This window comes from Choloepus didactylus, chromosome 6 (genome assembly GCF_015220235.1).
Source record: "Choloepus didactylus isolate mChoDid1 chromosome 6, mChoDid1.pri, whole genome shotgun sequence".
Lineage (NCBI taxonomy): Eukaryota > Metazoa > Chordata > Mammalia > Pilosa > Megalonychidae > Choloepus > Choloepus didactylus.
The window spans coordinates 98,997,642-99,012,555 of record NC_051312.1 but is presented as its reverse complement, the minus strand read 5'-3'; the positions used below and the strand labels follow the sequence as shown (position 1 = coordinate 99,012,555).

At 36.9% G+C, this 14,914-nt stretch overlaps 1 protein-coding gene across 16 annotated transcripts in view; it reads left to right on the top strand.

Moving 5' to 3' along the window:
* Positions 1-14,914, top strand: part of DLG2 (discs large MAGUK scaffold protein 2) — a 2,332,374-nt gene that overhangs the window by 1,883,661 nt on the left and 433,799 nt on the right. For 13 of the 16 annotated variants that reach the window (XM_037840899.1, XM_037840898.1, XM_037840904.1 and 10 more), the window contains one exon: positions 5,734-5,889. The exons of the other annotated variants lie outside the window; for them this stretch is intronic. In XM_037840899.1, coding sequence (XP_037696827.1) covers positions 5,734-5,889 — 156 coding nt within the window. The remainder of the gene's footprint in view (positions 1-5,733; positions 5,890-14,914) is intronic. 16 annotated transcript variants of the gene reach the window in all.

Sequence of the window (14,914 nt, the reverse complement as noted above, 5' to 3'; positions counted from 1 at the left end):
TATTGTTCTCAGGGATTGTGGGATGACATAGAAGTCCAAGCTAGATTGCCCATATTTGAGTGGCATAGTCTAATTCAGGTGATCAGAAACGGACAGTAAAAACGAACAAAAAGTGTCTTTTTTATTTCTACTCTGTTGATTGCAAGCAAGAGAGATTTGACCTAACTCAAGTAAGGAGGCAGAGTAGGAGACAGGAGTTGATTCTCGTTATACAACTAATATCATATGGAAACCATCAGGAATATTCAATAACATGAGGCCTAATAGGCCCCTTAAAGAATGAAGCCAGACTGTTATTCTAGATTTAAGGAGACACTAGACCCTTTCACAGCAAAATTTGGTAGAGTGTTACTCTAGTGCTCTATAATTAGCACGCACAGTTACTACCACCATGTCTGCATCTTTCCTTTATTCTACCAGCTGGAAATTCCTTTTTCTGCCCCTTTATTAACATTCTATAGGAGAATTGAATTGGCCCCGTCCATTGTTTGAACCTTAGCATTCAGGTCTTGGTTGTAGGTTCAGATACCTAAGCCTGGACCAACTGTCCAATCAGCTTTGACTAGGGAGGGGACTGAGTTAGATTGGAGTCTAATGCAGAAATGGGGAGGAGCAGTTGTAAGCAGGGTAGTTTTACCTAGAAAAGGGTGTGGATGGAGTGTGTCCCTCCCCCTCCCCACCCCACCCCCCAACACATCAGCATCATGGATTAGCAATTGAAAATGCCAAGGAAGTAGAACAAATAGCAAGTGCTAATGGAGTTCAGAGAAAAATTAGATCACCAAGGGCCAGGGTGTGCTAATTATATGGTACAAGAACCTGCAATTATAAACCCATAGATATGCAAATAAAGGCTGTGGGCTCAGCAGATGGGACTACAAAGCCATTTATCTATGGTCCCTGATAAGTGGACAGCAAGATAAATGATTTGTTTTTAGGTTCACTTAGAGATACATTAATATATCTAACACCCCACCCCCACCTTCTTGGGGCATCCACAGAATTAACAGACCCTGTACATACCTAGGATTGATTTTCACGTTCACTAGGATTGATTTTCACGTTCATTCCCTTCTGACCCATGTCACTCAGGAGGCTAATAAAAGGATAAGCAGGCCCTTGCTGACAGTCATTTCCCCATGGCACTTCCTCACTGACTAAATGTGAAGTGATGGTGGCATCTGTTCCTGTCACCCAGACCCCACTGACAACTCATGAATTGGCATTGCTTGTCCATCTGGTGGAGAGGTCACAGAGAATATAACTGAAGGAAGTACTAAGAGTGCTGACTTCTAGCGTTAGTCCTTCTGGCCCTCAGGACTGATCAGTCTTTGAGGAGCCCTGTGCTGTGGGGTGACCCTCACAGATCTGTGGGCAGGCATTGATGAAGCCCATCTCTGAGGGTGGATGGACAGGGCACACTAAATACTTAAAGCCCATCAGTTGCTAGCTGACAACATCCAGATTTCTCTTCTTCTATATAATCTGTAAGTATTGATGATGGTCAAAAAAAAATGTAACCTGATTAGGAGATCCAGAATAACTCGTGGCATCCTTGTAAAGAACCAAAGGTGTTTTTTTGTTTTTTTGTTTTTTTGTTTTTTTGTTTTTTCCCATTTCTCTCATTGGAGAATGGTAAAAATATCTATTCATTCAAATAAAGACTAATCAAGTACATATTATGTGCCTTTCCCTATTTTCAGACAGCAGCTTGTGAGGTACTTAGTGTATGTTGTGCTATCGCTTATATTGTACTATACATTACAGACTGTAATGAAACTAGTTGAAAGTCATTTTCAAATGTGAACCCCATCATAAGGAAATTCTCACTGACATTTTTTAGTTGTTTGGTTACAAGACTTTGTCAATAGTCCAAGAAGGCTTAGTCCAGTTTGTGAAATGTTTTGCTGTATTTTGGTGTTTTTTCATCTCCCTATTTGGCTGAGATATCAAATGTTCTCACAATCAAGAAAAGAGAATGAATTTGATATGTCTACTGTTTAATGAGTGACTGTACAAAATGATAAGAAAGAAAATAATAAATGAATAAAAGCAAAAAAAAAAAAAAAAGAAAGAAAGAATGAAAGCCCAAATGGTGGCTAAAAATGACCTTACAGGATCTGCATCTCTGCGCTGAGAAGGCTTTGAGCTTAGTCAAGTGATTGATTCACTATGAAAACAATCCTAGCAGTAGTTGTAGGCAAAAACTTATTGGGCTTCCTTCTGAAATCCAAGACACTGAAGTTTGCCCCAAACACCAAATTTACCAAACACGTGAACCATAGAATAGTATTATTTCCATAAAACAGTCCCAAAAAAGTTGAGATAAAAGTTTTAAGAGTTTAACACTGGACATACTGCAGGGCCTCATTTTTCTTGTCTTGAATTTATTATAGTGTTCAGAGAGTAAAATTTTTTCCCCTTAATTCAGTTGAGTACCATATAAATGGGATTTTTTTTTTTGGAAATGTGTATTATCCAGCTTTGACTCTAAAAATGTGTCCCCAAGGTAAAAGGACTTTGGGAAAATTGGTAATAACATTTTCTTGGTCTGTGGAGTAAACACCAGACTGAGAAAATTGAATCAGCCCTCCTAAACAGAAAGTACAATGTTACTGAAATGACATCACCATGAAAATGTTTTATGACCTTAAGAAGTCATTTGTTCCTTTCTTATGCCCTATGCTGACAGTTTAGATCAGCTACCATTATATATATAAAGAGAGAGGCAACAAGTTCTTCAAACTGTCACAGGCTTTCTAAAGTATATAGTGGGAGAATAGCATTCTTTACATTTTTTCAGCATATACAGAGGTGTTAGATGGACTGCCAACATTATTAAATGTATTAACACCTTAGAGTAGTTTCTATCTGTAGTTATTTTTTTGTATTAGATTTTGCAATCTTAGGTTTTGTGGGAATATATCTGTTAATATTGTCTTGTTTATATAACAGGTTAAAGAAATGACACTGGGTTAAATAAGACAGAAGTTTATTTTTCTCCCACATAATAAAAAAATCCAGAGGTGATGATATTTGGAGACCTGTCATCAGTGACACAAGCTACATCTTTATGCTCCATTGTCCGTAGTGGTTGCTTCTGTCCTCAAGTTTGCTTCAGTGTCCAAGATGGCCATTGAAGCTCCAGACATCATGTCTGGGTTCCAGATAAGCAGAGGGAGGAAGTGGAAAAGAATAAAATTGCAGTGGTCCCAGCAAGATCATCTTTACTTTAAGCAGCCATTCTGCTTAAATCTCACTAGGCTGAACTTATTCATAGGTCCGCATGTAGCTACAAAGAAACTGAGAAATAAAGTCTTTAATACAGGTAAAGTGACCAGTGGAAGACTGGGTTTCTATTAATAAGAAAGAAGCAATGATTAGATATTTCGGAAACAATCCAGCTGTCTCTGACACAGGGGAAGTATCTCAGGAAAAGTGAAAAAACTGGAGAATAATATCAGATCCTCTTGTGATAACCTCCTCAGAATAATTTCCATAGAGTTTATACATGCCATTTCATTTCTTATTTAGTGAATTTTTATACAGCCCATTAATACAGAGGCCTTTCCAAGCTGAATTTTTGTGTGGACAACCACATTTTAGGTGCAGACAGGACTGAGCTCTCTCCTGGCCGATTTTCTTCCTCAGACCAGCATCATGGGTCTTTCTGTCTCCAAACCATGGGCAATGTGCACATTTCTTCATAAAGTTGAATATAACAACAGAGCAAAAACAGACTGATAAGAAATTGAGAACAGAATCCAGTATGACTGTTTTTAAAGATGTGTTTCAGTGGCTAACTGAAAGTATTTGTCCCCATATGTCATATCACACAAAGTAAATTACTTACAGAAACCGATAAACACTCAGGAATGATTTTGCAGCTGCCCTTTTTAAGGGCTGGTGTTTACCATTATATGCATATGTCTGTGTATATATGTACATGTATATAATAGATAAACAGAAATTTGCAAACTCATTAGGTTTTTCTGAAAATGGAGCATTGGTCTTAGCTAAGAATATATATCAGCATCCCTAATCTAAGAAAAATTTTTAGCTATCTTATTTAAGAAACCTTAAATTCTTCCTGTAAATGTTACTATATGATCCACTGGAATAGAACAAAGTCTATTGTAAAGCATCTCATTTTACTACTGAGATAGTTATTCTGCAGGATAAAATTGGCTTCTGTATTTCTCCCATATATTCCTCAGCCTTTCCACTATGAACAGATCAAGGAATCTCCTTCTGTGTGATAGGAAACTTTGTGTTAGGGAAGAATCCTATTCTCTAGATAGTATGTTGAGGCCGTAACTGGTCCATCATAATATTGTAAATTAGGAAAGTTTGTTTTTATTGCTCTACTTATCCCCTTTCCCTATCTGCTCTCCTTCCTCAGTCAGTTCAGGAAGCATTTATTGAATACCTGTTATACATTTGGCTCTATGTTGCAGTTGGAGCTAAAGAAGCAAATAAGACATGGTCTTTGTCTTCACTGAGTTCACCACCTCTAGTCCCTGCACCTCTCCCCAGGCAGGTAGCCACCACTTGCTGCTCCTGGTGTCTCATGCCCCCAGGGGATGAGGTCTGCTTCCTCTGGCTACAGCCTCCTGGGCCTTCCCCTTGGTCCTGATCTCTTCTTTACTTTCCTAAGCAAACTTACCCTCCCAGGGTTCATGCCCAGACTGCCAAAGAGCGCTTCCATTTCAATTCAGAACTTTTAGTTCTTATCTTAAAGGGAAGGTAATGATAGTAACTCCAGACCATGTGTTAAAAGAGAGAGGTTTTTGAGATATTTTTAATAGCCAAGGATTTTGTAACACATGGATCTTTGTCCAAAAATCATTATGTAAAATTTATTTGATCCTACTGCATACCTGTAACTAACAACTATAATAATGTTGTTATTTTAGGTAACATGTTAGTATCCCTAGATTAATTTGTTAAATAAAAGTTCACTAAAATATTATTATCCTTTTCATAGAAAACTCCCTAAAATCAGTTTTTGGGGACAATTTCTATATAAATATATGGAGGAGTCAGGCAGATCATATAACCTGTTAGATTCCTAAGTAAGGCTGGCTTCCCCACACCAACCCCTTTCCCACAAATTGAAATATAAGTGTGGGAATTTGCATTCATTTATTCATTCATATGTGCATTAAACAAATATTTATGGAATGTGCTGTGTGGTGAACTCGGTTTTAAGTGTTTAAATAAATGGAGTCTCTGGTCTCATGAAATTTATGGTGTAGTGAGGGTGACAGCAAATAATAAACAAAAAAACGAAAATAAAAGTCACTTAATGCTGAGAAAAATACAAAATATGAGGAGGATGCTGTGAAAAATTGCAGGGTATCCTGGGCAAGGTGATCAGGGAAGTTCTATGTAGTTAACATTTAAGATGAAACAAAAGTTTAAGAAGGATTTTGTTAGAGAATCCCCCAATTCTTCATTCCAGACTGGATTATCCAAATAGGGATGGTATTTATAGATGGCTCATGACTCTGTTATCTGGCATATGAATTTTAGTAGTTCCAAATGTCAGCCAAAGTTCTAATTTCTAACCAAAGATCCTGCTTCCTAAAAAGATTCTTAACTCAGACTTAATAAAGCCCATGGCATCGTTTGGGATTTATGCTTTTGCATATGGTAACATGCTACTAGTTGCATAGTTGTTCAGTATATGTGCTAATCATGCATATCTTTCTCTTCTTCTTGTACCACCAGGCCTCCGGAACCTGTTTACAGCACTGTGAACAAACTGTGTGATAAGCCTGCTTCTCCCAGGCACTATTCCCCTGTTGAGTGTGACAAAAGCTTCCTTCTCTCAGCTCCCTACCCCCACTACCACCTAGGCCTGCTCCCTGACTCTGAGATGACCAGGTACTGCATGCGCTTCCTCAGTTCATCTTCTCAAACTGCATGTGCTTTCAAAAGGATGGATGGGTAGAATCCACCTCTGCTCACTTCTCTTTCACTCAACATCTTCCTCAAGATGGAGAGATGTTCTGCTCCCTTGGCATAATGGGAAAAATTAAGAATGTTGCCTTTTTATTTCTAGAATGTGATCACACACCATTCAGACATGATCACATGGTACTCCAAATAATTCTCAGTTCCCATGCATTTTAATGAGATATTAATATAAGTAGCACCATTTTTTTTTTCTCATACAGAAGGATGAAAGCACATTTATTGAGTACTTTTTTTTGAAAAGCAGAATATCCCTTTTATTATATATTTATATTTTTACATAACCTTTTTGACCTAGATTTAGTATCTGACTGTCTCTCCCGTATCAAAGGAGAAGGGTTCTGCACATTTCAATAGGCAAAAAAGGCTTTTAGGAAATAAAATATTTTAAATTGATCCATTACAATTTTTCAGTTTTCTTGAGTACTACATTAGAAAAAGACGGGAAAAAGAAGGAATGAAAAAAACTGGTATTTCAAACAACCAGACTGTAATAACCTTAGTTGATAGTATACTGTTTATATGTTTTTCTATTGAGTACTTTTTGAATACTATTTAATAACGCTGTTCCAGGCAGAACATGGCCTAATAAGTAGGTACTGTTGCTGTCATTTAATAGATGAGACATGACTCCTTGGTATTAAGCAACTTGTCTAAAAACTATAGAATTAGTTGATTTGTTGTAACCACAAAGAACAATAACCTTATCTGACACTATATTAGTATGCTAGGTATTTACATTTATTCTCCTATGTAATTGCTCCCATTTTAGATATGGAAGCAGAAGCTCAGAGGGGTTAAGGCCTTTCTTGCAGTATGACACTTCTAATGAATGTGGAGTCTAGATTTGACTTCAGAATGTTTTAAGTGTAAACAAATCTTTGTAAGTCTAAAGATTGAATATAATTCTGCAGTGATATTCCCAAGCATATGTATGGTAAATAATAAAACCCCGTCTTCACGTAGTTGCCAGAGTCAAAGAAATAGGAAAGTAGGGAAAATAGAATACAGTCATACATGAGAGAGTTCCAGTTCAGTCTAAATAAAAATATTTGAATTGTAATATTTCTACACACCATGGGGTTCTCATATAGTTACATTTCAGACTGGATATCTTGCTATATCTTCATAGTGTTGTTAAGGCTGAGAATATATAGATTTTAGAAAGATCCAAAATGAAAATGGATATATCAAGATGGTCTCCTCAGAACATCATCTCTGTTTTCAGATATTCTCAAAGGATATGTTTATAAATCAGTTATCATCCTCTCTATGGGAAGTAAATAAATTTTATATTCAATTTAACATGTCTGGAAATAAATGAGAGAACACATTTTGGCTATTTAATCAGCGGAGGCATTTTCACTAATTTGCACTGATTGAAGCCTCAAAGCATCTCAGAATATTTTATAAATATTAATTAAATCCTTCCATAATTTTAACAAGTCATTAAAAAAAAAACCTGTTTTTTGATACAGAGAACTATACAATTTTGAGCTGAGAGGACAAATCACCATAGCAATTGGGAAGTGAGAAGGTGCACAAGCCTACTATCATAATTTTCCAGTAATTATGCATCTCTAGTCAGCTATATAAAAGCACCTACCAATTAGTGGACTCTCCCTCTGTGCCAGGCATTTTGTTAAGAACTTTTTATGAATTATTCCTTTTAATCCTCACAATCACCCTAAGAAGTAGATGTTATCAGTATCTTCATTTTACAGATGAGGAAATTGAAGCTTGAGAAGTTACATGACTTGCCCAAGATCACCCGCTAATGCGTGGCAGAGCTGGGATTCCAACCCAGGTGACAGACTTTGCTGACCAGCACCTGTGTCAGTGGAGGCATGATGGCAGAGACATCTTTGCTCGCTGGAAAAAGTCTCTACCCATTTCTCTTTTTATCTTCTTTCTCAATTTTTATCCAGCCTTCTCATCTTTCTTCCTCTGGCTCAGTGTCAGGGAATCTTTTTTAAAAAACCATACTCTTTTTCAATGAACATAAAGGTTACATTGGCATCCCTCCACATTACCGGAGATCCTGATGAATCCCTCTCTAAAACTCACCAAAAACAGATGATAGAGTCTACCTTCTGCGTATAACCACCAGATAAGATTCTTTTGAGTTTACTTTCTGTGATTTTTATTATAAAGACCATAGGGTGGGGTTTTTTTAATACATTTTTTTCAAATTAAAAATTACATTATAATGTTGAATATGTCTTCTCAAATTATACACAATTAGCAATTCTGATTTGTACCAGCTCCCACCCTCCCCCAGCTTGCTGGAGATCCTAGTTGCTATTTATTCTAATTTCTCCCACTCCCCCCATTTCTTTTCTTTTTCCATTATTTATTCTTCAGTAAAGAAAAAAAATTTTTATGCATACTTATTTTAGTATCCTTATCACCAATACACTGATACCAAATTTCTTGATTTCCCCCACCCCACTTCTGCTCTTTCTTCAAACTTCCCCAACTCAGTATATAGCACATATATTTATTCCATTTCTCAAGCCAAAAACTTAGGAGTCATCCTTAATACCTTGGTCTCGCTCACAATTCTCATTCAAATCCAGGCTCACATCTTCTTCCACCTACAAGCGTCTCCTATTTATTTGGTCTCACCACTTCCTCTAATGTCCCCCTGGCTTATTTTCCTCAATACAAAGTGATCTGATAAAGATACACATCGGTGCTTATCTCTCTCCTTTTGCATTAGGATAAAATGCAAAAAGTCATTTATCTAGCATCCAGGCTCTGCATGATCTAGCCTTGCCTGCCTCTTAAATGTCATCTCATTTCACTCTTCCCTTTGCTGACCACACCATCATTCCCTCTGGCCTTCTTTTTATTCACAAAATGCACTAAATTTCTTCCTGTCTCAAGCGCTTTACACATGCTTTTCCTTCAACACGAAAAGCTCTTCTTAATCTCGCTTGGTGAGCTTCTGGTCATCCTAGATCTAAGCTTAAATGGCACTTCCTCAGAGGAGCCCCTGAAAAAGAAAATCAGCTCCCTTATTATATACTCTCTTTTTTCCGTAAAACTCAAGCAATTTATAATTGTACTTCTACTTATGTGATTTTTTAAACTAAATGCCTGCCTCACACTGTACACTGTAAGATCAGTAAGTGGAATTGTGTCTGTTTTATGCACTGTTATGTTCACCCTCAGGGGCTCAGAATTATTGAGTGAATAAATAAACATAGAAATAAGTTCTACAGACAACCGGGCAGATCTGTTTCAGGAACTTGTCATGGCTCAAGCTGTTCTTTACCCAGTTTTTAGTAAGTACATAAAACAACTCCATAAATGAATGAATCCATGCATGCAATCAACTAACAGTAAACCAGAGCTCACTTTGTAAATTGCATTCTCACTTTAAATTGCCTTGATGGCCATTGTCCACATTATAGAATCATTAGGTAATTATCAATTCTTGGTGAAGACTAAGCCATTAATATCAGAGATTATTTACTTCCTCTCCAATGGAAAATACCTCCCTGGGCAGATGGTTTTTTGAAAGGAAGCAAACAATTTAGGGACACAATTCAAGAAATCTGGGTTCTGTTTATGACACCATCACTTGCTTTGTCCACTGTGACCTTGAATAACTCGTAGAATGTCAGAAGTAGATGAGGCCTTAGAATTAGATAGATAAGCCCTTGCCCAACTCCGGTGATGATGAGAAACCAATCCACTGTCTTCATGGTTCAATGTCTTAGCTCCATGCATGGAAATTTGAAAATATTTGGGCATCTAAACAGAATATTTTTAGATATCCTTGATTGAACATATCCATTGATTCATTCAACCAAGACTGATCAAGCCCAGACAAAGTGCAAGATACTGCACTACAACAACTTTTTGCCTAGTTACAAGCAGAAAAAGCTGACCAAAAATGTTAAAGAAATGCCTTACCTTTAAATTGTAGTATGTGGTGATGTATATTTTTTCAGGGAGTTTGGAAGTTTCTTGTAGTCTTTTACAGAAGCATGCACATATTGATACAACAGTTACTGCCTCAGATTAGTAGAAGACGTAGCTCTGTGAAAGTTATCATGTGATATCATATTCACATGTACCAGCTTAATCCTTACTTGGTATTCAGAAGAATGGAGGAAAATCAGCAAAAACAATAAGAGCCAGTCATCTGCATTCCCTGGATTTCAATGGAACTACCCAACTTTTCAGTTCTTTGAATTGATAGTAAATACCAAGGGATAAATTAATTGTATACACAGTTTACTTCTGTAATGTCATCTAAAAAGAAACCAGACAAATTGTAAATTTTCCTTAGGAAAGCACTTTAAATTACTTGGCAAAGTGCCAGCTCCTAAGGCTGAGGATTATGTTCAGAGTAATTGACTTTTCAAACCCTGTGAAAGCAAGAAATAGAAGAATCAAACTAAACTTCGGAGTTCTGTGAAAAACACATGAGATTGCTGGGGCCCCTGTTTATCCAGTGCATATCTTTTTCTTTTTAAAAAAATGTAGTTTTTGATGTTGTACTTGATTTTTCTACTTTGGAAGAAGGTGAGTGGTTAAACTTTTGAATTTCCTAGGGCTGAGAAAATAGTATTCTTGGTTGTTTTCTCAACACGTATGCCATATGTCCATTTGTTCTTGTACATGGATGGCCCTGATTATTGTTATTTTGCAGTTGTTAAACAGGCTGAGATTAACCAGATAAAGGCTAATTAAAATATGCTGGCAGATTTTGGATAGAAATGGACTCTGAAACATTGTATGTTCACAAAATGTGGTCTGCATTCATTGAAGTATATATGTTCATGAGACTTCTACTAGCTGCCAGGCATTATGCTGGATGCTGGGGATTCAAAGGTGACTAAGACACGATCCTTCCCCTTGAGTGACTCACTAACATGTAAAGATTCGTGTATTGTGATATGTATCAGCTAAACTGCCTCAGTTTCTCTGGTATGCCCCATCTCTCGGTAACTAAAATCAGCGTAGTACAAGAGGTAGTGATGAAAGCAAACATGATCTTGGACTGTCCCTTCTGCAGAGGTGTGAACACACAGAAATGTCCCCCACCCATACCTTATTTCACCAATTCCTAATCATTTATAAGAAGCATTGCCTACAGGAAACCAAACCTCACTTTCTAATAGATCCATCTGCTAGTCTAGCTTCTAAATATTCTCTGCAGAACTCAGTGAATCCTCATCTGTAGTTCACTTCCATTGTAGAAATCATAAAGCTAGCAACCTCAAGGCATTCCTAGTTTGGAGACTTACAGCCAGATCTTTATCTCACCAGATCTCAGTCATAAACCAAAGTTATAGTGGCCTATCTTTCATTGAATAGGGGAAAGGAAGCTTTCTCTCTTTGCAAAATAACAGCAAATTTATCTGGACCTTTAATGTTTTAAATGTCTCAAAATCTGTAAAATCAAAATAAAGATATAACTTCCAGACATAATAATGGTATTATAGAAATACATGTGGAGTCTAAAAGTAAGCAGGGGAGGAATCGCCTAACTCTACCTCTAATTTCTTGGAGGAGAGGGTACCTGGGCTGAATCTTTCAGGATTGTCAGATGACAGAAGAAATGTGTTCCATGTAAAAGGAGTAGCAAAGAATAAAGCCTTATGGTTTTTAAATCATGGCGCATTCTGGGACTGCCAGTCATTCAGTCATTTTGTTTGGCTAAGGGTTATTGGATGGGTGATAAGTTGGAGACACAGGCCAGGACAGATCAGAGATGGCCTTGCTTACCAAGCTGAGGATTTTGGAATTTAACCCATAAGGAGTGGGCAGCTGTTGAAGAGTTTTAAGCTGAGCAAAAGTCATGATTCATTTTGTGTTTTTTAGAAATATCACTCTGTCAGCTGTGTGAAAAGAGTTGGGTTGAAATAGTCTAGGTAATAAGGTTGCAAATATGAAGAACTGAACTAATGCTTTGGAGACGAGAATAACAAATGGATTCAGAATTACTTATTAATCAGATAGAGCTGGTAACACTTGATGATTGATTCAAGGGGAACAATCTGGCTTGGGGTATTCACTGGATGGGTAGCACTCTTGAAAATGGGTAGCACTCTCATCCACAATAAATACACTTAAATACACTTAAACATAAAACTGTAGAAGACAATGAAAGAACGGGCGGCAAAGTATACAAGAAGGTCTCTTGTTTGAGGTGGTGGCAATATGATGTCATTTAGGAGCTGGGGTCTGTGTTTAGGAGCTGGGGACTATGTAGGCTTAAGACCTTCCTTAGCTGTACTGATTATATGTCTTTAGCTAAGTACTTCACCTGCCTCGAGCTTGAAATTGCTCATCAGAAAATGAGGAAAATAATCGTATCTGTGCTATTTTTGTGAGGATCAGGGGAAAAGAGCAAATGAATTTTCATCCAGACACTATCCATATTAGTCATTATTAATCTTTCTATATGTTTATTCTATTTTGTAGCCCAGAGTTCATGTATATTTATTTTTATTGCTATCACAAATCAGGTGAAAAATGTTTATTAGCATAGGTAAATTCCCTGACACTTTGAGAAAGCTGATGATGCTAAGTCCTTTTATCATTCTTAACAGCAACCCTTCTTGTTCCCATAAGCAAAGTCACACATTTCCCATTTTATTATTACATTTATAGGCTCCCTTTAAAAGGTGCATGTTTCTAAAGCCATAAGTGACTTCACACTGATATGAGATAATTGTTGTTTTCATCTAATCATGTAGCAGTATTTGTATCCTACATGTACTTTCCTAGGAATGTGGACAAAATGTTAACAGCTGGTCCATTGAACACAGATGAGGAGCCAGGCACGTCTCATACATTCCTTTTCTCTTCTATTATTCCCAACCCTGCAAAGTTGATCTGATGAGCTGAAGGGCCTGATTTCCAACCAGGGCATCCCGCACCCAAGCTAATGCACTTGCAGAGCCCTCATCCCTCTCCTACCACAGCACAGCATCTCACTCTGTCCTCCAGTCTCACATCCACTCTGCCACCAGTCTGGCGATCCCGAAAGGAAATTTGAGCCGTGTTCACACAATTTAATCTGGGAAATAGTGCCATTCAAAAAGAAAGAAGATGCTAAACAATTCATTGGCCTTCTTATGCCCAGAAGAAGCTGATATAATCTTAAAGGACACTTAATTTCATTTATAATTAAAACCAGGAAAGGAAGCTTTCTGGGCATGGCTCATAAGGCACAGTTCCTTCCTGAGTTTATGCAACAGCTTCTTCTTCAAAGACCTTCACTGCCTTTTTGAAGTACGTGATCACTAAACCTAATTTGAATTAAGGAAAATAAAGAGAGGTTAATCACCTCCCACAGTCACAGAGGCCTCTCTTGCCACATTTGGTTTTATAGCCTCTTCTCTCTGCAATATGATGTATGTGAGGGTTCACATTAAAGGAAACACCTCTTCTAAATTAATGCATTCTCGATATAGGCAGTTTTGTGTTTGTTTTTTTTTAATATGTGGCATTTACTACTGCCTCCACTTTTTTTTTTCTTCTTCTTCCCTCCCCACTCCCATGGTTTGTGTGTGTGTTTTTGTTTTGTTTTGTTTTGCTGCTTTTAAGGAGAAGTTTTTTCAATAAGAATTCAAGAATTGAAAGAAGAAATCTCAGTTAAAATTTCATTGTATGGTATGAAGGAGAAGGGAGGACGGGGAGCTTACCCTGTTCCAAAAGCTCGCATTTAATCTTCAGAACAACCCTGGTATCCTGGCAGGAAGGTTAAGAGGAGTAGTCAGCACGAAATATCTTGTAATGGCAGAGCTGGGAATTGAGCCTAGATTGGTCTTACTCCAGAATTCCCATTCTTTGATGTTCAAATAACTCTCTGTGATGAAACAGTCTAAATGTAATTGATTTGCTTTTTTAAAAAAGTCCACATTACTTCTGTATCCAAGATCATATGAATATTTTCCCTTTGTTTGAGAATGCTTTTTTGTGTTTGGGGGTCATATTTATGTTTACTTTAGTAACCATCACATTATTGGATAGCAATAAGAAATTGAAGAATAAGCATAACTTCAATGCAGTCCTCTGCAGACAAAGAAATTGTGAAAAAGTTCTATGCAAAGTCAGTACGACAACAAATTATAGGGACTCAGAAAGAATCAAGACAGTAATGTTAAACCATAATATACAACATAGATATTAATTACAATTACTAACATGTATTTAGTGCTTTTATTTGCTGGGCACTGTTTCAATCATTTCACATGAACTAACCCATTTTATTCTCACAACAACCAATGGGTTAGGTACAATTATCCCAATTTTACAGAAATATCATATTACATTATTTGACAAACAAATGGAAATAGTGGGGCAAGATGTTTAAAACTTACACTTAGAATGTTAATTCCATTAAAGCAGAATTTTTGTCTGTTTTATTTGTTGCTATATCCTCTGTGCTAAAAACAGCGTCTGGCACATAGTACTAGTAATAACAAAGATGATGATTATGATGATTATACCAATAATCACTAACATTATATAATCTTATTATCTGCCAAATAGCACTTTACACATATTAACTCATTAATCCCCACAGCAAGCCAGGAAGATATGCTTTAGTGTTATCTTTATTTTACAAATGAAGAGCCTCTGGAAAAGTTAATTAATCTGCCTGAGGTCAGACAGGTAGGATTTGAAACTAAATGGGCTAGCACACCAGAATCTGTGCTTTTAAATGCACTCAAGAGACATTTATTGACAGTTGTCTGGTTATACATAACACTAGTAAAGTACTGAATTCTGCTTAAGAAGAAAAATACTTCCCATTTAACTATAGCCAAATCTTTTTAGATTAGATCAAACAGATAGATAGATAGATAGATAGATAGATAGATAGATAGATAATGAATATTTGGTTAAGAACCTACACTCTAGACTCGAGAGTATTAGGATTTGAATCCTGCCTCTATAGCTTTCT